At 33.2% G+C, this 24,811-nt stretch overlaps 2 protein-coding genes across 7 annotated transcripts; one reads left to right on the top strand and one right to left on the bottom strand.

Annotated features, from left to right (window-relative positions):
• Nucleotides 1-15,769: 15,769 nt before the first annotated feature.
• On the bottom strand, nt 15,770-17,986 carry LOC112273136 (uncharacterized). 2 transcript variants are annotated; one of them, XM_024501584.3, is made up of 2 exons: nt 16,482-17,986; nt 15,770-16,287 (listed from the first exon to the last, which is right to left on the bottom strand). In XM_024501584.3, the coding sequence occupies exon 1, from the start codon at nt 17,767-17,769 to the stop codon at nt 17,245-17,247; it is 525 nt and encodes a 174-aa protein (XP_024357352.1). In that variant the 5' UTR covers nt 17,770-17,986; the 3' UTR covers nt 15,770-16,287; nt 16,482-17,244. The 2 variants fall into 2 exon arrangements, with proteins under 2 accessions (XP_024357352.1, XP_090101276.1); XM_090245150.1 differs by having other exon boundaries at nt 17,036-17,986.
• A 1,141-nt stretch (nt 17,987-19,127) lies between these two features.
• On the top strand, nt 19,128-23,564 carry LOC112272973 (uncharacterized). Of its 5 annotated transcripts, XR_016498919.1 has the most exons (6): nt 19,128-19,779; nt 20,518-20,785; nt 20,893-20,997; nt 21,338-21,505; nt 22,145-22,392; nt 23,033-23,564. XR_016498919.1 is itself a non-coding variant. In XM_024501224.2 (4 exons), the coding sequence occupies exons 1-4, from the start codon at nt 19,583-19,585 to the stop codon at nt 21,446-21,448; spliced, it is 681 nt and encodes a 226-aa protein (XP_024356992.1). In that variant the 5' UTR covers nt 19,128-19,582; the 3' UTR covers nt 21,449-21,783. The 5 variants fall into 5 exon arrangements, 1 of the variants encoding a protein (XP_024356992.1); XR_016498920.1 differs by lacking the exon at nt 23,033-23,564 and having other exon boundaries at nt 22,149-22,504; XR_016498918.1 differs by lacking the exon at nt 23,033-23,564 and having other exon boundaries at nt 22,145-22,504.
• The last annotated feature ends 1,247 nt before the right edge of the window (nt 23,565-24,811 follow it).

Raw genomic sequence — 24,811 nt, 5'->3', positions numbered from 1 at the left:
TGGAACCTTGTACAATACCTAGTGAAGGTCCTATTCTCTCTTTAGAACCCTCTCCATGTTTTACGATAAATGTTATTATAGGACCTAAACATGACAAAGCCTCTATCTTATTAGATTCAGGAGCCTTAGCATATTTCTTAAATGAAGAATTTGCTAAAAGACATAACATATTTTTAGTGAAGAAAACTACACTTGTTCATGTAGAAGTCATAGATGGTCGTCCATTGTCTTTAGGAGATATTACTAATGAAATCCTTCTTATAGAAGTAGCAACTAATGGTCATAGTAGCTTTGTAATATTTAATATCATTAGATCTCCTTCTAATCCAATCATTTTAGGTTTATCATGGCTAGAAAAATATAACCCTAAAATAGATTGGACTTCTCGTAGTCTCAATTTTTCTAAAAAAATAACTAAGAGTGTAGTTAATCAAATAGAAAGTTGTAAGTCTAGTATAATCAAACCTATATTTGTAGGTGCAAGAATTTTCTTGCATGCTACAAAAAAAAGATCATCTTATGTCATTTATACCACACTTGTTTCTACTAGTGGAAAGACTTCAAGTGGCATTCTAAGCCAATATTAAGATTTTCAAGATGTATTTGAGAAGAAGAATGTGCATACTCTTCTAGAACCTCGTTCCTATAACTACTCAATTGATCTCCAAGAAGGAGCTCAACTACCATTTGGATCCATCTACAATGTATCTCAAAATAAGTTGGTTGAATTCAAAGAGTATATTGAAGAGAATTTGGTGAAGAAATTCATACGCCATCCCAAATCTCTAGCAGGAGTTCCAATTTTATTTATGAAGAAAAAAGACGGATCATTGCGGATGTGTATTGATTATCGAGGACTCAACAAAATCACTATCAAAAATAAGTATCCACTACCTTTAATATCTAGACTTCTTGATCACTTGAATCAAGCTAAGATCTATACAAAAAAAGATCTACAGGGAGCATACAATCTGGTATGCATCAAAGAAGGAAATAAATGTAAGCTTGCATTTCAAACAAGGTATGGACATTTTGAATACAATGTCATGTCTTTTAGACTAACAAATGCACCAGGAGCATTCCAACATCTATTGAATGATGTCTTTCAAGAATTTTTAGATGATTTTGTTCTCTCTTACGTAGATGACATCTTAATCTATTCTAAGAATAAAAAAGAATATGAACTTCATATTTGTCATGTATTACAAAAACTAAGAGGTGTGGAACTCTATGCCAAAATAGAAAAGTGTAAAATTCACACTACTCAAGTCAACTTCTTGGGATATAGCATTTCAAATGATGGACTTATGATGGATCCTAAGAAAGTTTAAACTATTATGGATTGGAAGATCCTAAAAATAATAAGAAATGTCCAATACTTTTTGAGATTTGTCAACTACTATTGGATCTTCATCAAAAACTTTTCTCAAGTTGTAGCTCCACTTACACATTTGATTTGTAAAGACAAACTTCAATAGAATCAAGAAGCAGAAGCAGCAATTGAAGCTTTGAAGACAGCCTTTGTTTCTGCACCAATCTTATATTACACCGATTTTTCTAAGCCATTTTTTATGGAAACAGACACATCAAACTTTGCTTTGGGTGTCGTATTGTCACAAATGGAAACAAATGATAAACTTCACCTAATAGCTTTTCATTCCAAAAAATTTTCAGCAGCCGAGATCAACTACGAGATCGACGATAAAGAACTTCTTAGAATCGTGGATTTGTATCAAGAATGGCACTGTTATCTAAAAGGTGCTTCTAGTGCAATCATCATATATACGGATCACAAGAACCTTGAATATCTTATATCTGCACATATTTTGAATCGTTGCCAAGCCCATTGGAGTATGTCTTTATCAAGATTCGAATTCAAGTTCACTTATCGACCAAGAAAACAAGGTTTGTCAGATGCACTATCTAGATGATCTTATCTTGCTTCCAAGGAAATAAATGCTACTTTCGATCAACAACAGATAATTCTCTTGAAGTCAAAGCATCTTCATCTTCAAGCAATGAAATCAACACTAACTATTGATTCAACTTTCATTAAGCAAGTTCAGTCAAGCATGTCTTCTGATCTTTTTATTCGTGATATTAAGGAAAATCCTTTAAACTCTCATGATACTTCCAAGTTCGAATTTAAAAAGAATCTACTATATTTTGAGGGGTGCCTATATGTTTCACAAGGTGAAGCTCGATTACGTATTCTTCAAGTTCGTCATGACTTTCCAGCAGCAGGACATTTTGAGTACAATAAAACTTTGGAACTAATATCCAAGGACTTTTGGTGGCTCCAAATATAAAAAGTAGTCAAAGATTTTGTACAATCTTGTGATGTTTGCTCAAGATCAAAAACTCCTCGTCATCGACCTTACAGACTTGTTCAGCCATTATTCATTCCAAAACAACCATAGTCTTCTATTTTTATGGATTTCATTACGGATCTTCTAATCTCAAATTTTTATGACTCTATATTCGTGATAGTAGATTGTTTTACCAAGATGGCACATTTTATATCATGTACAAAATCCATCACAGATGAAGAAATAGCTAAGCTCTTTCTTGACAATATCTATCACTATCAATGATTTTCGAAGGATAATATATTAGATAGGGAAACTCAATTTGTATCAAGATTTTGGCAGACTCCTTTCAAAATTCTAAAAGAAGATATAAAACTATCTTCGATATTCCATCCTCAAACTGATGGACAAATAAAGTGTGTTAATCAAGTTTTGGAGCAATATTTAAGATGTACCATTAACTACCAACAAGATGATTGGACAACTTTTTTGCCATTGGCAGAGTTTGCTTACAATAACACGGTACATTCTTCTACAAAACAAACACCTTTTTTTGCCAATTATGGTTATCATCCACAACTTGATACTTTTGACTTTTTAAAAGTTGATAATCCTGTTGCAAAAGATTTGGCAATTCATTTGTCAAAGCTACATGCAACAATGACGGTGCAATTAAAAGAAGCTCAAGAACAATAAAAGATTTCTGCGAATGTCTATTGAAAGGAACAACCACCATTCTACATCAGTGATAAGGTATGGTTACTTCGTCGCAATATCAAGACCACTTGTCCTTGTGATAAGTTGGACTATCAAAGGCTTGGACCATTTTCTATTTCTGTATAAATTAATCCAGTTGCATATTATTTACACCTACCGAAGTCAATGAAAATCCATCTAATATTCCACGTATCTCTTCTTGAAGCATACAAGACAGTGGACATATGAAGAAGAAGACAAGCTCTACCTCCTCCTATAGAAGTGAACAATAATGAAGAGTTTGAAATGGAAGAAGTCTTAGATTCAAGGCGGCGTCGAAATAAATTATAATATCTTGTCCATTGGCATGGATATGATAATAGTGAACGCACATGGAAGCCAATAAAAAATCTTACAAATGCAACAAAGATGGTAGAGGCTTTTCAACAACGACATCTATCAAAATTAAGATGAAATCCTTCCTTATAAAAGAAACAAGATCTAAGCAAGATAACATTCTATTTTCAATCCTTGTTTGTAGCTTCTTTGTAGTTATGATGCTGAAGAGATGGATAACCAACAACCAGTGGATTTGACTCAAGAGTCTTTGTTTGCTGACGTATCAGACGAGACATTATGATTGTTACAAGCTTCAAGACGACGTAATTGAGATGAAGATCTTCAAGAACGACATGTTCTTCTTCGAATATATGGTGAGATACAACGTGTTTGATATCATGACCTTGGAAGGGACTTCCGATGTTTGGTGATTTTACTAGAGGTAGGAACAACTATTGACGATGTTTCAAATATTTTATTTGAAGGACGTTATAAAGGCCTCAACAACGATCTAATAAGTGGGTGGTCTTCCCGTCTTGGTATGGGACATTACTGATGGTTGAGAGGCCCTATCAATCATCTTCAAAGAGAACAAAGATCAAAGTATGTGGTGAATATAATTCGTTGCATCATAGATTTCTTCAATATATGATGACCGCTCCTCATGGAACTCGTCCCTAGAAGGGAGGGGAATGTCACGAACATACGCTTGTAAGCCATTAATTACATGTATAAATAGATAGAATTAAGTAAAAATAGATAAAAGTAAGTTAATTCTATAATATTTGCTATGAAAGCTTCTTAGAAGCTTTATAGACGCTGCTTTAACTTTATATGTGTCTTTAATTGACTTTTTAGATTAGAAACGTGGTCAACAAGTTGGCCATGTGCCATACATATTGTTAGCTTGAAGACCAAGCTAACTATGTAGCCCACAGGTAGAAAAACTTGTCTTGTAAGTCAAGGCATGTGTCCTACAAAGTCAACACATATTGGAGGTCCTGTTGAACATTGCCACATAGCATCTAATAAGATAGTATATATAGAGACAAGAGTGAAGCCTTCTTCACTCTTGTCAACTCCTTTCTTGCTTCTAGTCTAGTTTCAAGGGTCTCTAGTTTTCTTGGCTTTTGGCAATAGCCATTCCAGTTTCTTTCTTAATATACATATGAAGTTATTTCTATTTTGTCATCTTTCTTTGAGAGAAGTTTGACTTTTTAATTTATTTTTATCATATTCTTGTCTTTTACACTCCCATTATTTATATTTTAGCTTAAAGCTATAGATAATTAGTTTTATTATCAAGACATTGGTTTGTAGCTATGGATCTAAGATTTTTGTACTACCTATATCTAATATTTGAATAAAAATTATCCAACTGAGTTTTATTCAAGTTACATTATTTAGTAATTTACTTCAAATGTAGTTTCTTATATGGTCTCTTACTATTTTAAAGACTAATTTTATGATTATTACACATGAGCATATAAACCATATTTTAATCAATATTATTTGATTGGCTATCAAGATTCTTTCAACTAAGAAAAGACCATAGAATATCTAAAAATTGAGACTATTTATTAAGCTTTAAATGATTTTGTTATTTGTTTCCTTGTGATGAGTTTGTAAATCAATTGAAAAGTCTAAATATCTAGTAGTAGTGTCTAGAGGTAGCTATTTCGAGCTTAGATTCCTATTCCATTATCAAATATAAGATTGATATCATATCCATATATATATGGATTTATTCCAATTAATTCAATCTCTACTTTTTTATAATATGTAGTAAGTATGTTGATTGTTGTATCTAAATTATGCTCACTTCTTTGAAGGTAGAGAGCTAAATCATAGGGGATATATTTATCAAGAAGATGAATTGGAAGAAGATGCATAAACTTGAGAAATCATTGTCAAAAGAAAAGTGACAAAATAACAATAAAGTAATATGTATATTAAAAGAAAACTAGAATGGCTATTACCAAAAAATAAAGAAATTAGAGACTCTTGAATCTAGATTTGAAGCAAGAAAGGAATTGATAAGAATGAATAGAAATTTATTTTTTCCTTTATATATACTATCTAATTATGAGTTACATGGCAATATTCTATAAGATCTCTAATATGTGTTAACTTTGTAGGACACATGCCTTAGCTTACAAGAAAAGTTTTTTATATGTGAATCATATAGTTAGCTTGTTCTTTAAGCTATTAATATGTATATGGTACATGGCCAACTTGTTGATCACATTTTCAAACTAAAAAGTCAATTATAGATACCTATAAAGACAAAGCAGTATCCATAAAACTTCTAAAAAGCTTTTGTAGAAGATATTATGAAATTAACCTATTTTTAAATACTTTTATCTAATCATATAGATAATTATTGGTTTACATATGTATGTCCGTGACATTACTCTCTCTTTTAACGACGAGTTCCATGAGGAGTGGTCATTATATATTGAAAAAATCTAAGATGCAACAAATTATATTTGTCATATATTTTAATCTTTGTTTTCTTTAGAGATAGTTGATAGGGCCTCTCAATCATCGATAGTGTTCCATACCAAGGCAAAAAGACTATTCAATTATTTGATCATTATTGAGGCCTTCATAACTTCTTTCAAATAAAATATTTGGAACATTATCAAGAATTGTTTCTATCTCTAATAAAATCAGCAAACATCAAAAGTCCCTTCCAAGGTCATGATAGCAAACGCGTTATATCTCGCCATCTATTCAAAGAAATACATGTCATTCTTGAAGATTTTCATCTTGATTGCATCATCTTAAAGGTTGTGACAATTGTGATATCTCATCCAGAAAGTCAGTAAAGAAAGGCACATAAGTCAAATCCATTGGTTGTTGATTCTCCATTTCTTTAGTATTACAAATACATAAAAACTAAAAATAAGGATAGAAGGTAGAATGCAATCTTCCTTGGACCTTGTTTCTTTTATAGCAAAGACTTACTATTCTTCATCTTAATTTTGATGGATGTCATCGATGAAAAGCCTCCATTATCTTTGTTACATTTGCAATATTCATTATTGGCTCCCATGCGAATTTATTATTATAATATCTATACCAATGGACAAGATATTCTAATTTATTTTGGTGTCGCCTTGAGTGTAGAACTTCTTCCACTTCAAATTCTTCATTATTGTTTGTTTTTATGAAAGGAGGTGGGACTTATCTTCTTTTTGATATACTCATAGTTTTATATGATTCAAAAAAAAATACATAGAAGAGAAGATGGATCTTTATTGACTCTAATAGATGTAATCAATAAGCAATTAGATTGATTTGTCCATAAATTAAAAAAAATCTAAGCTTGCGATAGTCTAACTTATCACAAGGATGAGTAATCTTGATATTACAATGAAGTAATCATACCTAGTTACCTACATTGAATTGTGGTTGTTCTTTTTGATAGGCATATGTATTGATCATTAATCATTCTTGAGCTTCCTTTAATTGCACCTTCATTGTTGCATGTAGCTCAGACAAATAATTTTCTAAGCCTTTTGCCATAATATTATCAAATTTTGAAAAGTCAAAAATATCAAGTCATGGATCATAACCATAATTGGTAAAGAAAGGTGTTTGTTGTATAGAAGAATGTATTGTATTATTATAAGCCAAATTTACCAATGGCAAGAAGCTTCTCCAATCGTCTTCTTGATAATTGATGCTCCAAAACTTGGTTTATAGGCTCTATCTGTCCATTAGTTTGAGGACAAAAGGCCAAGAAAAGCTTTATATCTACTTTTAGAATCTTAAAAAGAATTCTCCAAAGACTTGATACAAATTGAATCTCGCTATCTATTATAATATCTTTTAATAATCCATAATATTAATAGATATTATCAAAAAAAAACTTATCAATTTCTTCACTTGAGATAAATTTTATACATGGTAAAAAAATTGCCATTTTTGTAAAATGATCTACTATCACAAATATAAAATCATACAAACTTGAGACTAGAAGATCTGTAATAAAATCCATAGAAATAGAAGACCATGGTTGTTTTGAAATAGGTAATAGCTGAAGAAGTCTTTAAAGTTGATGACTAGAAATTTTTGACCTTGAATAAATATCATATGATTAAACAAAGTCTTTTATAGCCTTTTATATTTAAAGGCTTCTAAAAATATTTGAATATTAGCTCCAAAGTCTTATTGTATTCAAAATGTCTTGCTGCTAGAAAGTTGTGATATGCTTGAAGAACATATAAACGTATTTTTCTTTCTAACACATATAGGCATTCTTTGAAATAAAGTATATTATTCTTGAAATCAAACTAAAAAGTATCACAAGACTTAAAAAAAATATTCTTGATATAATGAACAAGAAAATCAAAGGACATACTTGATTGAATTTATTTGAGAAAAGTTGAATCAACAGTCAATATTGATTTTACTGCTTAAAGATGAAATTTTTCTAGCTTCAATAAAATGATCCTATGTTGATTAAAAGTTGTATTTCCTTCTTTAGGTATAAGATAAGAATACTTAAAAAGTGCATGAGATAAACTTTATTATTTTTTTCGTCGATAAGTGATATTGAATTCAAATCTTTATAAAGACATGCTCCAACAAGCTTGGTGACGATTCAAAACATGAGTTGATATGAAATACTCAAAGTTCTTATGATCCATATATACAATGATTGGATTAGAAGCATCTTTTAGATAATGATGCCATTCTTAAAAAGAATCCATAATTGTAAGAAATTCTTTGTTGTAGATCTTATAATTAATCTTAGTTGCTAAAAATTCTTTGTAATAAAAAGTTACTGGGTGAAATTTATCATGTATTTCCATTTGTAAAAATATGGCAGTCAAAGCAAAGTCTGATGCATCTATTTCTATAAAAAAATATCTTAGAGAAGTCAATGCAATACAAAATTGGTACAAAAACAAAGGTTGTCTTTAAAGCTTCAAATGTTGCTTCCGCTTCTCCATTCTTTTTGAAGTTTGTCTTTACAAATCAAACATGTAAGTGGAGTTGTAATTCAAGACAAGACTTTAATGAAGATCCGATAGTAATTGACAAATCTCAAAAAACATTAGACATCTTAGACCGTTTTTGGAATCTTCCAATCCATAATAGTTTGAACTTTTTTAGGATCCATCATAAATCTATCATTTGAAATGATATAATCTAAGAAGTCAATTTGAGTAGTGTAGAATATTTTTTTTTCTATATTAGTATAGAGTCTTATATTTCTTAATTTTTGTAAAATACAACAAATATGAAGTTCATATTCTTCTAAATTCTTAAAATAGATCAAGATGTTGTTTAGATAATAAAAAATAAAATCATCCAAAAAATATCAAAAAAACATCATTCATAATATGTTGAAAAGCTGTTGGTGTATTTGTAAGTCTAAAAGTTTTGACATTATATTTGAAATGTCCATACTTGATTCAAAATGTAAACTTTAATTCATCTCCTTCTTTGATACTTACCAAATTATATATTTCTCATAGATCTATTTTTGTATAGATCTTAATTTGATACAACTAATCAAGAAGTCTAAATATTAAAGGTAGTGGATACTTGTTCTTAATGATGATCTTATTGAATCTTCAATAATCAACATATATCTACAATGATCCATCTTTTCTTTTTTTTTTTTACAAATAAAATTAAGGCTCTTACTAGAGATTTGGAATGGCATATGAATTTTTTGGCTAGATTTTCTTTAATATAGTCCTTGAGTTTAATCAATTCATTTTATAATAAATTATAGATTGATCCAAATAGTAGTTGTGCTCCTTCTTAAAGATCAATTGAGAAGTCATAGGAATGATGTTTTTGAAGAGTATTCGCATTTTTTTCAAATACATTTTGAAATTCTTGATATTGGATTGAAATACCACTTGAAGTCTTTGCACAGTTAGAAACATGTATAGCATAAATGACACAAGGTGATCTTTCTTTCGCAGTATACAAAAAAGCTCTTGTACCGGTAAACATAAGTTTAATTATACTAGACTTATAATATTCTATTTGATTAATTACACTCTTAGTTATACTTTTAGAAAAGTCAAGAATATAAGAAATCTAATCTTCTCAAGAATTATATTTTTTTAACCATGATAAACCTAAAATGATTAGATTAGAAAAAGATCTAATGATATTAAATATCATAAAGCTATTATGATCATTGGTTATTACTTCTATAAGAAGGGATCTGTGAGTAATATCTCCAAAAGACAACAGACGACCATCTATGACTTCTACATGAACAAATTTAGTTTTCTTTATTAAAGATATGCTAAGTCTTTTAGCAAATTCTTCATCTAAAAAATATATTGATACTCTTCAATCTAACAAGGCAAAAGCTTTGTAATGTTTAGGTCCTAAAATAATATTTAATATAAAATTAAGATAAGGTTTTGAAAAGAGAATAGGATCTTTATTAGGTATTGAATAAGGTTCAGCCATACAATCCCTATTGTAGCTAGACAAACTTGTTTTCCAATATATTATCTTTTTTGAAATTTATACTCTTTATTTTATAATTGTCTCATTTCTTTGGATAATATTGAGTAATATACTTAGGTTCTCCATAATATAAGCACAATTCTTTCGAATGGTGACAAGTCTTTTCTTGCTCAATAAGAAGTTTGAAATATACCACATCAATTTGTATATCGTCTACTTTTGAATGTATGTATTGAAGAGGTGTTAGTATTGCCATAGAATTATAGTAGCATTGAACCCTACTTGTTTGACTCTCATATCAAAATTCAAAAAGTCAATTGTCACACATCTTAACAAAGTCAATTGCTTGACTCAATGTTTCAGGATCAGATAACTTGAGCATCAATTTTTTTACCTCATATTATAATCCATAGAAAAATTGGCTAATAAGTGCAACATCGTTCCATTTAATATCAATTACAAGTTCTCAAAATTGTAAAGCATATAATGTTACGGATTGATTGCCTTGTCGTTAAATATGGATCTTATTAGTGACAACACAAGTTGCATTATATTTTCCACACATGAAACAAAACTCTAATAAAAAATCTTTTAAATTATCTAATATTGGATCTTATCATTCAAGACAAGTTGAAAACTATGATAATGCTGAACATGAAAGAAGTGTACCAATGAATCTAATATGTGATCCTAGAATTGGATAGCTTTGGTATTGAAGTTCAATCATAAGCTGTATTTGATTGATAAATCTTCATAACTTAGATCTTATACTATCAAACTTCTTAGACAAGGTAATTATTGCTTCTCTAGTATTCAAAGGATGTTCCATTGTAGGAGAAGGGACATGATTGGATGCAGATGTTGAAACAGCTCCAATCATATCTATATCTTCACTTTCTTCCATTCTTGTTGCTTTTTATGGTGGTAAACTGAGTTGATGTATTGCAAGCATTAACTTCCTCTATTGCTCTTGTATTTGTGCTATTGCTTTCTTTATTTCAACAAGCTCTGGCGTGATAATATTTAAAAAATAAATTTCTAATATTGCTCAAAAGAAGTAGAAGAAGAGACGTGACAAAAAAGATGATATTAAGAATAATATTAGTTTAGAAGAAGGTAATCTGTAACTTCTAATATGCTTATGTCTTATCAAGAAAAAGAAATAATCCACTCTTAATGAAGAGAAGACAAAGCTCTAATATTATAAGTGTATTCTTGTCAATCTATCAAGAATATGAAGTGTAAAAAGATGCATAAACTTGAAAAATTTGTATCAAAAGAAAAGTGACAAAATAACAATAAAGTAATATGTATATTAAAAGAAAATTGAAATAGCTATTGCCAAAAGACAAAGAAATTAGAGACTCTTAAATCTAGACTAGAAGCAAGAAAGGAGTTAACAAGAATGAATATGGCTTTATTCTTGCCTCTATATATACTATCTAATTAGGAGCTATATGGCAATGTTCTATAGGACCTCTAATATGTATTGACTTTGCAAGATACATGTCTTAGCTTACAAGGTAAGTTTTCTATGTGTGGGCCTCATAGTTAGCTTATTCTTCAAGCTATCAACATGTCTAGCATATGAAAAACTTGTTGACGACGTTTTTAATCTAAAAAGTCAATTATAGATATCTATAAAGTCAAAGCATCATCTATGAAGCTTCTAAGAAGAATTCATAGAAGATATTAGAGAATTAATCTATTTTTATATATTTTTATGTAATTATATAGGTAATTATTGATTTACATGTCTATATTTGTGACAATATTTGATTATTTATAGTGCAACCATCAAAGAAGGTGAGCCGAAGTAGGGATCTATTTGGATCATCAAGCAAAAGTCTTAAGATATTTTTAGCCACAAAATATATATAGAATACAAAGAGACATCATTTTATAATCAATCTTTACAATAGAAATGATCTCATAGGTATTCTATTCAGTATTACTTATACCATAGCTTCATTGTAAAGAAACATTATTAAATCCACTCAATCTTATATGAATTCCATGTGTAGTATAATTTATTATATGAAGATCTAACTTAACCTATAATAGACCTTCTTGAAGTCAAATAAAAGAAGTATTAAGGATTGATTGATTTCTATAGCCTAATCCATTTTTCATTGATCCAAAAAAATGTTGTCAAAAATACATCTTTCAAAGACAAATGTCATCTATGAACTTCTAATCTAGGTAGAAATCATCTTATTAGCTAAAATTTTTGTAATAATCTTGTATATAGTCCTTAGAATAGAAATAGGTAAAAAATTTATTACATAGTAAGTTCTTTTTCTTTAAAGAATAAGTTATTTTTGTTAGTATTAAAAGTTTGGTATAGAAACTTGGTTTCAAAAACCTCTGTTATTAAATCTATGAAGTTAGAGTCGATTTTGTTTAGGAATATTTTAATTAATTTTATTGATATCTCATCAATTTTGTATGTTTCTTTAGAAAATAGATCTTTAACAGCCTTATTGACTTCTTGTCTTGGAGATGGTTTTATCAACACTATTTCATATTCTGCTATTACATATTTTGGTACATTCTAGAAATAATTGAAAGAAGCTTCATGATTAAACTCTACTACCTTGTCTTTCTTATAAAATTTGATGTAATACAAATTTATATAGTGATGCATATCTTTGTATTCTTTGAATATATTGCCTACTTTGTTGAGCTTTTAAATAGGTGAGGATTTTTTGAATCCGTTGTGTATTTCAAAAAAAAAAAATATATATATAGCAATCATTTATGCATGTCAATTCCAATAATTGGTGATCGTATTTTATTTCTAATTTTTGTTGATGGCATATATATAGGGGAAGTTGGGCTTGATTGAACCTGTCTCTTCCTTCTTAATTATTCTAGTTGGCTTCTAGATTGAGCTTTGCTTCAATAATTGATGTAAATTTATCTTTTAAGAGCTCTTTGTTTTGGCTTTTGTGGGTTGCAATGCTAATATGCGCTTCTACAAAATGAATATTCTCAGACCTTAATAAATTTGCTTCTATTGCCCTATATCATTTCACTACTATAAAAATCTTTTTTATTTTAAGGAGGTGTTTATTGAACATATGTGAGTATTGCAATCAAATAGTACACAATTGAATGCACGCATACATGAAGGCATAGTCTAACACATTGGCAAGAAGTAGCCATATAGCCATTTATTCTCTAATATATATTAATGCATGGTTTAAATAAAAACAAATAAGTCTAAAGCATATCATGTTTGAGGCCTACTTCTTGTTGTTCCATGTATATTGCTTTGAAGTAGATTTTCTAAACTCATCTAATGTATAATTGTTCTATAATCCATGGTGGATTAATAAATCATTCTACACAGTAATCTCTCTCATGCCTCATCTTATAGTTGATTCTCTTCCCTATTTGTTGCTTAATTATTCAATTATATTAAAGTCACCTTCAATAATCCAAAAGGCTTGTGAAAGAAGGATGTTGTCTTGTTTTGTTCTATAGTCTTATTCTAGAGCTTATATAGTTAAATAAATAAGTATTAATGATATCTATTTTAATACAAAGATTCCATTGGATTATGAAAAATTATACTTGTCTTTTTATGATTACTTCGGATTTACATACCATATGTGTGAATTTGATTGATAATAAAATAGCAATCTCTCTTTTAAAATTATCTTTTTATATACAATAAATTATGTCATTCCATAGAAAGAGCCCATATTTAGTTCTACTTGTTTAATGTACTTCTTTTCTTCTTCTAAAGAAAGTTTGTATTCTTAGATTAGTATGATATCTAATTTAAGAAATATTTTTGAAAGAAATTTCTTACCTTGTATCACTTTTGTATCTCAATTAAGTCTTGTCCAAATCCCTATTTTTTTAGCGACACAAAGATAATATATTCAATCATTTATTATGTCCATTTGAAGGATTATAAACTCCTCATTATTTATATCTACTTGTATATCTAAAAAAATTTTGTATTTAGTAAATATTCTAAGAATATAGCTAATATGTTATTTTCTAGGTTCAAGGCCTACGTACAATGTTATATGAATTAAAGAATATGGTCTTGGAAGGACTATGAGAAGAGGGTCTAACATAGACCTCATATTCTCATTATGCATATGCCTTTGTTATAGCAAAGGAATGCAATAATTATGCATATTATTTCTCTTGATTTAAGAATTGGCTAATGATACAACCAACTTGCATCCTTCCACAAATGTAGTAAGTTGACATATTTTTGTTTAAGTATAATTTGTTCCTTTAAGTAAAGCATTATCTCATTGACAAGATGCTATTGCGCGGATTTGGTGTTACAGGACTTTTCTTCTAATCTTCCAATCTATAGATTAAAGTGTATGTAGTTAGCCTCTTCCTAGTGAAAATCTTGGATTTGACTAAGGCTTCCTTTAAGCCCTCACAATATTTGTAGAAGATTGAGGTGGTTGTTACCATGGAAGGTAGCCAATTTGAGATTTCTATAGGAGCTAGGACTATCCAAAAGCTTTTGTGTAATTTGAATGTCATATAACCCTGAGCCCCTGATAGTGGCAGAGTTGGTAATTGTGGAGTTTGTTTAGTATGTTGGGTCTATGTTTGGATTTGTTTAGGTTGCCATAGAAAGTTTGACTTTCTGGTGTTTAGTTGAGGACAATTATTTTGGCCTAATGCACTCCATGAGGCAAATATCCTACTTCTGCCTTTATTTGTCTACTATTGTAGTCTCATATTTGGTCTTTCTGATATTGTACATCTTAGGATTCTCCACTTTTGTATTGTGTATTCAAAGGATCAGCAGCAACTACACTTTGAGGTAAGTCTAGTGTATTCTAACATGTGCTCAAAGTCCCCTTCTCTATCTAATCTAAATAAGAGGATGGATTTGGGAAGTGATTTTATATTGCCCAGTAGAATGCAAACTTGTGGGCCTAAAATCCTTGTGAGATAGATGTCCAAGTTGTCTAAAAGGAGGACCTCGTAGAAGACTTCGAATGTCTCCCTGAGGAATTCCTGTATTCTTAGGAATGGCGGGAGTTCATGGATATTTACCCATATACCAATTTTCAAGTGGGCCTTGTTAAGAGAGGTTCTGAATTGAAATACAGGGACTTGCTATAAAAGGTTATGTCGCCACCCTCAAGGTTGTATCCATGATTGGCTAGGTGTGACTCTGACCTTCTTGTTTGAACTGGACTTTGAAATAGTTACTAGATCTTACAGTTAGCTGTCTAAATGATCTGTGTAGTGGCGTTTTTGCCCATGTTGCTAGCTTCATGACTCTAAGTGATCATCTCGTTATATGTCTGAGGACCATAAATTCAGTGAGGTTGATCATGGTTTCCCTGTATGATTGAAGTGAATACGTTGGTATTTAAATTTTCGTAGGTGGTGGTTTTGGAAATTCGTCCGGCAGTTCTGTATGTTGATGCGTCTCTGTTGTGACTAGATGACCATAGGTCGGGTTGGATTGTGTCCTCGTGAATAATAGGAAGGTTTTCTTTCGGTTTGTCTACCTTTCCTGGTGGTGGATGGAGTCGCTGTTGGTGTTGTAGGTAGAAGGATTGTAGAAATTTCACTAGGTAAGGTGCTACCCTGTCGACTAAGGTCGACACTTCTTCATATGCCATGCTGTTGAGTGACAAGCCTAGATATGAGTATCTTCCCATGATTTTCTGAGCTGTTTGTCTCTTCCTCTATACGTGTTTCTGTATGGCCTTGAAAATACCTAATTTGGTGTCTGCGTCATAGGCCTTGGAAACCCAGTTGTCCTTGTTGAGAGAGGGAATGGATGTTGTAATGGTAGTGGATGGACCTATTTGCACTCCCAGTGCTTGTTCGTGCGATGGGGTGAGGAACTCCTCTCCTGTACATCCCTTCCTGTCCTCCTAGTTGGTGTATTACCTGTTTTAACAATATCTTGTGGTTCTTCGTCTACTCTACCAATTGGCCCTGCTACTTTCTAAGGGGCAACGAACTTGTCCAGGAGAAGTGCTGTAGACTGACCAATCAAGTTAGTCTCCATTTTCATTAAATCGGCTCTTGTTGATACAAAATATTCTGCTAAGGACTCATTTAGCAACACTAATACTAACACATACTTTAAACCCCCTAAGAACTCTGATTGGGCTCTAAACATCATTCCTAAATTTTCAGATCTGAGGCTATGCGGCTCCGAATTTCACGGAGCCCTCCAGTCAGACCCCTAGCCGCTTATCCCAGCCATCTAGACTATTAGGGGAGCAAGTATTCGAGAAGAACCGGTATCTCTTTGTGATCCTTTAGCCAGGTTGAATCGAGTCCACACGTCGAACGCCGTGGACTCGGTTTTGTTTGCGTCCTGTGCGTCGATCACCCTCGGTAGTCCCTGTTTTCCAGCCCCGCGGTAAGATTCGCCCCCGCAGTTCTCACCCGGCTTTCTGCACCTCTTCCTGAGCTTCACACTTAGAGAAGAGTGTGCTGAAACCGCATTGCCAATTCTCACCACGCTGTATACCTGAAATGCTCATTATCAAGGAATCATTCTTTGAGTCAAAACCTTGCATTAAGGCAATGGTCGATAATCCGTAATTCAAAACGCGTTTTAGGTTCCTATCTAGACATGGTCCCCCAGTTCGATTTACACAAGGTCTTTTCGCTCGATTGACGTAGATTAATGAACCCTGAACAGTTAAGTACTTAGGCTCTTACATTGACAGACATGCTTTGGGCTGAAGCCGCGAAATACTGACAAGATCTGTACCTATGTCGAATCCTCCAGTCGGAGGCCAAAATATGACCGCCCATTGTAGTAGACTTCCAAACGAGTTCAATAGAGACGAACGAATAGAAAAAATGCTCGCCATCCAATTCTCAACGAAAAGGGATAGTTTACCAATACAAGGCATTTCCCACTAAAAAATCGTCCATGACATGAACACTCAGTAGGCGGGCGTACAGTATGCATTGCGATATCACTTGTACAAGGAATCACTAGAAGGGGTCGTAGAAAATCGTGGGCAGAACATGAGGCTTTGTCCATCCAACTGACTGTAGATGATTCGCAAATGCTAAGATAATCGATGGTAAGTCCTAATACCAATCTCAGTAGGGTATACATCGGGTAGAAGAAATACCCGATGCGAAGTAGAGGAGACGGAGACAATTTATGGAGACTGCACCGACACCCTAGTCACTAGGTGACTTCAATTCACAACGCAGAACACAAGGCATGCGCATTCAGTGTATATCACTTCGGCTACAACCTGGTGCACTCGGAAACGTAATCCGCCTGCAACTCCATGGAAGACGATAATCGATGATGTCCGGGTTCAGATCTGTAAAATTCTGACAAGGTTAGAAGGTAACTCAGTTCCACACTGAACAGGACAGGGATAGCAAATGAGTGATAATAATCAATTCAGGATGGTGGTGTTGTGAAACACCGTAGTTGAAAGGAATTTAAAACCCGCGCTTACGCCCTCTCCCCTCGGATGCGGCGTGCGAGCTGGATATCCTTGGGCATGATCGTCACGCGTTTGGCATGAATCGCGCACAAATTAGTATCCTCGAACAGTCCAACCAAATAGGCCTCCGAAGCCTCCTGCAACGCCAATACAGCGGAACTCTGGAATCGCAGGTCCGTCTTGAAGTCCTGCGCAATCTCACGCACCAACCTCTGGAATGGCAGCTTGCGAATCAACAACTCAGTGGACTTCTGGTACTTCCTTATCTCACGAAGGGCAACAGTTCCGGGCCTGTAGCGGTGAGGCTTCTTCACTCCGCCGGTAGCAGGCGCTGATTTACGAGCAGCCTTGGTGGCCAATTGCTTCCGAGGCGCCTTGCCTCCGGTAGACTTCCTCGCGGTCTGCTTAGTACGAGCCATAACCTTGCCTACAGAAGCTCCAACCACACGTGAACAGAATATCCAGCTAACAAGCGAGTCAGTAAGGCAGTGGAGGACACAAGCGCACACATGCAAAGGATTACGGAGAAACATAAATGCTGACGGGAGGAGACTAAGCTATTATGAAGGGTTGAGACAGACGAAAGATTAAGCGGGGGCGGGAAACTTGGGCGGCAAATTTGAATTTCGGAATTGGACGCCATTTGGGCGGGCAACCACGCTCCGCCTGAGGCCGCCAACAGTTCAGTGTACCAGAATATTCAAATATGAACTGGATCTTGTTCGTTAAATTAATCAACATTTTTATTTTTATTCAAATAAACCATGTAAAAATTATTTAAAAAATATTCGAATTTTTTTAATACAAAAAGTTTAAACTAAAATGTTGATTTTAGTTATAACTAGTTCCTTATATTTTTGTCATTTGATCATGAATTTCATCTTGTATGCCAATTTTAAATCTTTGTAGCTTACATTAATTGTATTTTATTCTTTTGCATGATGTTGTATACTCATCTATACAATAAGGAAACTTAGGTATAAGACAAATAGATGTAGATGCCTTCTCAATGGCTAAAATTAAATAAATTGATAACCAGCAAAAAAACCTTCCACAAAATGTAAACAGACCTCTAGTTTACTATTTATAAGCAACTTTTTTAGTGCTCAACAACACAAGTTTTTGTTATTAAATATCCATATATGTACATGCATGGCATTTATTACAAGGTAATGCCAATATCTGTATATCTTTAAACTTTTATATTAGTCGAATGTAAATTGTACTATTATATTTATATATGTGTGTGTGTCTCATGTTTATATACATATTTTATTTATTTATCTTTGTAAATATGCACTTACCTACATTACATGAACCATATTTTAACAATTACATTTCATACATACACATATCAAAACGTATAAAAGATAAATGAATGAAATCTTGAAGCATTTTAAATTGTTTTTCAGTCTCGTCCATGCACCTCAGTAGCAAAAAAAATCACACTTTACTTCTAACTTGTGATGAATGAGGTTTAAAGCAACACTTGTTAGAAACACGATTTTTAGATAAATGAGTTGTGTGCACATGCATTAACTCTGTCAATTTACCAAAGGCTTTGCAAAAATGAATCTATTGACAATTCTAGAAGATTAAAGCAAAGAAGAAGAAAAAAGTAAGAAAAACTGAGGTTTTAAAATGAACCATCTTCGAAGAAATGATAATAAAATAAAATAATAAACATTTTTGGATACATATTTGCAAGGATTTTTCTTTGTCCACAAATTGGTTTTGTATGTGACGAAATGATGTACATCAGGAGTGCAATGACGGGCATGATCCAGGCCATCCCGTGGAGACATAAAATCTTTCCAGGGTCTTCTATTCCACTTACAATAATTAAGAATCACCATCTTATGTTGTGCATGACTTCTTACTGGGGCCTGCATTATCAAACCTCACATAGCATCGCCGGTACGGTGGGATATGGCGGGGCTCTTGCCTGGGTAGGGAGGGGACGCTCCAGCGGGACCTCTAACGGGGCGGGGCCGGTCTGGGCCATGTGTGCGTTGCGGCGATCCTCAGACCTAGCGTTGTTGTTGTTGTTTTCGTCGTCGTCTTCGAGGCCTTGGACTTTGTGAGCACTGCTGCAAGCATCAAGCTCGAGGAACTTGACGCGCAACTAACTAAGCACCGATAGGAGCCTCGATCACATTCAATCATCGCCGGAAAACGAAATTCTCTAGGTGTGTGATGCGTTACCAAGGGTTTTGCTTGTGCTGAAAGGTTTTTTCGAGTTGAGTGGTGGGGAGGGAATGCTGGAGGAGTAAGTTTGCAAACACAGACGGGAGAGGAGAAGAGTCAAGGCGCGAGAGGAAGAGGTGACCAGGGAGTGGTATCAAGATGCAAGGGTGGTTCGCAGGACCGAGCAGCAAGGGGCAGGACAAAGATGAGGTTTCCGTATTGGCAGATTGGAACTCCTACGCGGCCAGGAAGGAGGCCGATGAGGGCAGCTTGAGCAGCGTAGCCTCGGCCGCAGCGATGGATCTAGAGGCCGGCCTCTCTTCTGCTGGCAGCACGCTCGTTGGTGCTTTTAGCTCGTATGTTTTTCTCGCCCTTTGATGTTTGGAACGTTTCCACTTTGTCTGCTCTTCGGTGTGGCGATGTATTCTTGGTGGTTGGGATAGTTATTTAATGTGCATTTTAACACGGAAGAGCAGCAAACAGTAAGAGAAGATCTTTTTTTATGACGTTGTGTGTTGGGGCACCCTTTGCCACGTTTAATTGTGTTACTGAGCTCGAAACCCTAATTGTGTGGATTAAAATAAAATCATCTCGTCTGACGCTGCAACGCCCCATCGTTTTGAGAGTCGTTTGATAATAGAGCCGAGTAGGCTCTGAGAGAATGGTGAAGGATTGCAGTTCATGGGCATAAGCAACTGTTCACAAACATGTTGGTGATTCGGCTTAAGTAATACTTGATGAGATACATCATATCTCAGAGCAAGATGAGGGAGTCTGAAATGCTCATTCACTAATCAAGCTAATTTATTCATTGGTGCAACATCGTCTATTGTTTGCAATGCATCGCCAAGGTGGTTTCGCGGATCAAATTTTCCTGGCGATTATTGACCCTTAGATTCTAGATAAGCTTGAGTTGTGTTCAGTATTATGTAATGCTTCTTTTTTGGGATGAATTGCACCTTCCAACAAGAGGGAGGCATTCTTTTTGATTTCAGCAACCTCTTGTTAGCTTGGTCCTTGCTCTCGCCTTTCAAAGTTCCGTAGGAGATGAAAGCCTAAATTGCGGAGCAGTGATGTTGGGAGCGTGTGGGCAGAGTTACAAAGGGAATGCGTGATCTACCTTCAAGTGTTTCATCCGCGGCAACGTATGTGCCATCGAGGCAATCCATCATGTCTTTCTCCGTCATGATCGGATCTGGGGTGTTTTTCATCATGTTGGCCTTCACAGTATTCCTCCCGATGATTATTGTGGCGCCTCAAAAATTCGCTATTTGTTTCACACTGGGATGCATTTTCATCATGGGCGCTTTTTTCGCGCTTAAGGGTCCGAAGTCCCAAGCCCTTCATATGATCTCCAAAGAGGTAAGAGTTCTTTCAGACTCTGCTTTTGAAGTTAGTAGTACGTATTCATATTCTTCTTTGGTACGAACAACGCTTTGTAATCAATGCAATTATTCGGGGTATTGCAGAGGCTGCCTTTTACCCTGGGGTTTCTTGGAAGTATGTGTGCAACTCTGTACGCTTCGATGGTTCTCCACAGCTACATCTTTTCGGTGTTTTTCTCCGGCATCCAGGTCAGAACATTTAGCCAGGTTTCATCTGTGTTCACCAATTGGTAATTCTAGTGGGCTATAGAGTTATGAAACCATTATCATGATGACAAATTGAACTTGTTTTGAACAAATTTTCCGTATTCTTATTGTTGAGAAATTTTAGTTTCGTGAATAGTTGTTTTGGTTGTGGTGAATATAGAACAATGCAGATTTGTCTTACCTGGTGATTAGATTGCTCACCATGCCGGTCCAAATTCAGAGCGATGTATGTATGTATATACCGAAAGAGAGAGGGAGGGAGTCGCTACACCAATGCATCTTGGTCGCTGAAACGAACTGATCTTTGACTGTGCGCCTACAGGTTCTGGCTTTGTTGTACTACGTCATCTCATACTTCCCTGGAGGGTCAGCAGGCCTGCAATTCATAACTTCTTTCTTCACATCTGCAGTCATGAAATGTTGCAGCAGATAAAAGTAGGAAGATCATTGCTTCTGTGCTTGTCACATCCTGCACCGTTGGCATGCCATGGTAGGAAACGTACCTCGGTTTGTTCAGATCCATCTACTTGGACACACGGGAGTTTTGTGGGTCATGACTGTCTCCTTTTACTGCCAGTCTCATAGCCCTACAAAAGCTGGAACTTGTGCAAATTGATTAGAGTTGTGAGTAGTTGCTGAAGTTTTCTTGGATTTGTAGAGCAAACTTAACTACCATTTCCTTCATCAGTAGTCCTCCTCCAAGATTTTGGAAGAGACGAATGAACTTCTTTGGGTGTCGGAATAATACGTCAGGGTATTCAGATCCAACTGGTCTCTGGTCATGGTTGTTTTAAATCACTTATGGTCTGATTGGTTCTGTCCTTACAAAATTGCTGTCATTTTAGTTAATTTTTTCTACAGATTTTTGTCTTCCGTTGATATTAGTTTTTAATTACCTAAACCATTCCATCTTGGTCCAGGTGCAGCTCTCAAATTAGCACCCTTCGTAGAGGCTCTCTCAAATAGCAGTTACGAAACAGTAATGCATTATACTATCTAGTCTGAATTGCTGTGAAATAGATGTTTGATGCTTAATGTATTTTTCTCTTCGTCATTTGAGTAGTGATAGTTTCTACTGGATACCAGCGGGGTTATATTGCGTGTTGTAAGTTTGTTTTCACTGAATCAGGTAGCTTCAATGCATCAATATGTGAGGAAACATTATAGACAGACAAGCTCCAGAAGAATAAAACCCAGACGATGGGGGACTGGGAAACGTGATGAAGATGGTTGTGGAGATTTAGACGATATTATCAAATCCTCTATTTCAGGATTACGAAGACATTTGTGTTGAATCATCCAAGTTCTTGTACTTCATCTCATCAACGAGCTGCTTCACTGCTTACCACCAATTTTACCCCAATTTTACATACAGAAGTGAGTATTTATAATGCACCTACTAAACTAATGTTTTATGAGAGGTGTAAATATGATTAAAGATGTCAGTCGTACGATTGAAATGTAATTAAAAGTAATTTTATTTTGAAGCATAGTTGATTTATTCCAAATATGTAAATTTTCAGTTATATATATATATATATTTAAAATATTATAAATTTGAGTAAATACAAGTGATAGTGTTAAGCTAATAAATAATGATCACAAAAATAACATCAGGTATATTTTGAATTCAAATCTTCATCAAGGACAATAACCTTGATTTATAATATTTGTTTCTTTTTTTGCATTTGAAAAATAATAATTTCAAATGCAATTTTTTTTTCAAAAGTTGTATAAAAAAATACTAAGTATATATATATATATATATATATTTCAAAATTAAATACATTAGTTTAACTTTTGTAGTTTAATTTTTTATTTTAGAACTTCAAGGAAAAATTAAAACTTACGATTAAAAAAGAAAAAATATCATATATACTCTGGAAATATGTTGAAATATCAAGAATAGCCTTGTATTCTTCATAATAGCAAATCTACCCCTTACTTTTGTGATAATATCAAATCTATTCTTTAACTTGATAATGTATCATAACTATTCTTTTGGAAGTGCAATTAGGACTCAATTGACATGTCATAGAAAAAATCAATGGACCTTCATTGGGACTTTTTGATACAAGGATCTGTTCTTATGCAACATTGGCCATACCAAATTGGAAGTTCAAGGATCTCATAAATGCACATGAAAATGCTATGAGCATTGTCAACCAACACAAAATAGAAGAGAAGCAAGAATTATGGGGCTTGTTGAACTAATGCTCAATGGATTGGAGATCAATGGCAAGACTATGCTAAGAAATTTAAGCTTAGCAAGGTCGAGAGGGAGTCATAGAGATATTGTGCATGTAGTGGGAGTTCATGTGACCCAATTGATACACCATAAGGAGTGAGAGATTGATGACCAAGGTTGGTTCATTTATCTTTAGTATATCCATGAGGCTTGAGATTGATTGATGTTTTGGGCAAGGATCATCTCTTAAGCATTTTTGAGATAAGCCAAATGATAACAAACTTGTAGATGGTAATTAAAGTAAATGACCCAAAAATATGCTATGCTATACTGATTGGCATCCTATACAAGCATGTGCATTGGTAGTAGAATTTTTGTTTTCATAAGATTGGAGTTTAGTATCTACCTTGGTTTACAAGCCACAATAAACTTCTTCCATCACATGTCAGATTCATTATTCCAAGCTCCTATGTTGTTCTTTAATTGAACTGCCATGAGGAGAATTCTTAGCAAGATAAGTTGACATGGCTAATTCTGCCCAGCAGTAGCAATTCCTTATGCCAAAAAGTGCCAAAGAAAGCTCACGCAATTTCTCCTCATGGAAGTTGGGCCCCAATTGCACTTAAAAAAGAATAGTTATAACACCTTATTAGGTTGAAGGGTAGATTTGATATTATCACAAAAGAAAAGTATATGTTGTTATTATCGAGAATACATGGATATTCTTGATATTTCAACATATTTCATGGATATATATGATATTTTTTCTTAAAGAAATGCATATAAAAAATGTAAAAAATATTAAATTTATTATGTTTCATTAAGACTATATTTTTATTGATAAAATAACCTTGTATTTCAATTATTTTTTGGACATTACCAAGTCACTTCTCAAATTTGTTATTTGCTTTTAATTTTTGAGTTTGATTCATATATATATATATATATTTTGATAATGACATACAACAAATCTAAGACAAGTATATACACAACTTCATCAATTCAAAACTATTCCAACATAACTATAAAAAATTATTGATTTTATAATAACTTTGTTAATAACTGAGAATTAATATCCAATTATTATACTTTATTTTGATTTTTAATTCTAAAGTGTGTAATAATATTAATTTCTTTTTATTCTTTAAAATACCTTTTTATTTATTTTAATTTTTTTTTATGGTGTAATGTAATATCATCTTGGGTATATATACACATATTTACAAACATGCCTACATTTTTATAAAATTATACTAATAAGACTCTACTTTTATAAATTTCACAATTAAAAAAGTCTATGCAATCATAAATTTATGAAAAGTATATCTTCACAATTAATAAATTTTTTTATAAAAAAATTTCGTACTTAATACCTTATGTATTTGTGTATTTTTATTTTTTAATGTAAATTTTTGATAAGCCTTAATAAAATATCATAATTGTTCACAATGAAAAAAAAAAAATTAAAAATTAAAAATCATATGAATGTATTTGATTAATAACCTAAATGCAAAAGAATCAAATTAAGAAAACAAAATAGTGTATGTCTACAAATAAAAATGTAAAATAATAAGTCAAATAAATCTTTATTTATTTAATGTATATATA

Source organism: Physcomitrium patens, chromosome 20, assembly GCF_059467195.1.
Source record: "Physcomitrium patens ecotype Gransden chromosome 20, ASM5946719v1, whole genome shotgun sequence".
NCBI lineage: Eukaryota > Viridiplantae > Streptophyta > Bryopsida > Funariales > Funariaceae > Physcomitrium > Physcomitrium patens.
Note: the sequence above shows the minus strand (reverse complement) of the source record. Positions and strands in the feature narration are given on the sequence as shown.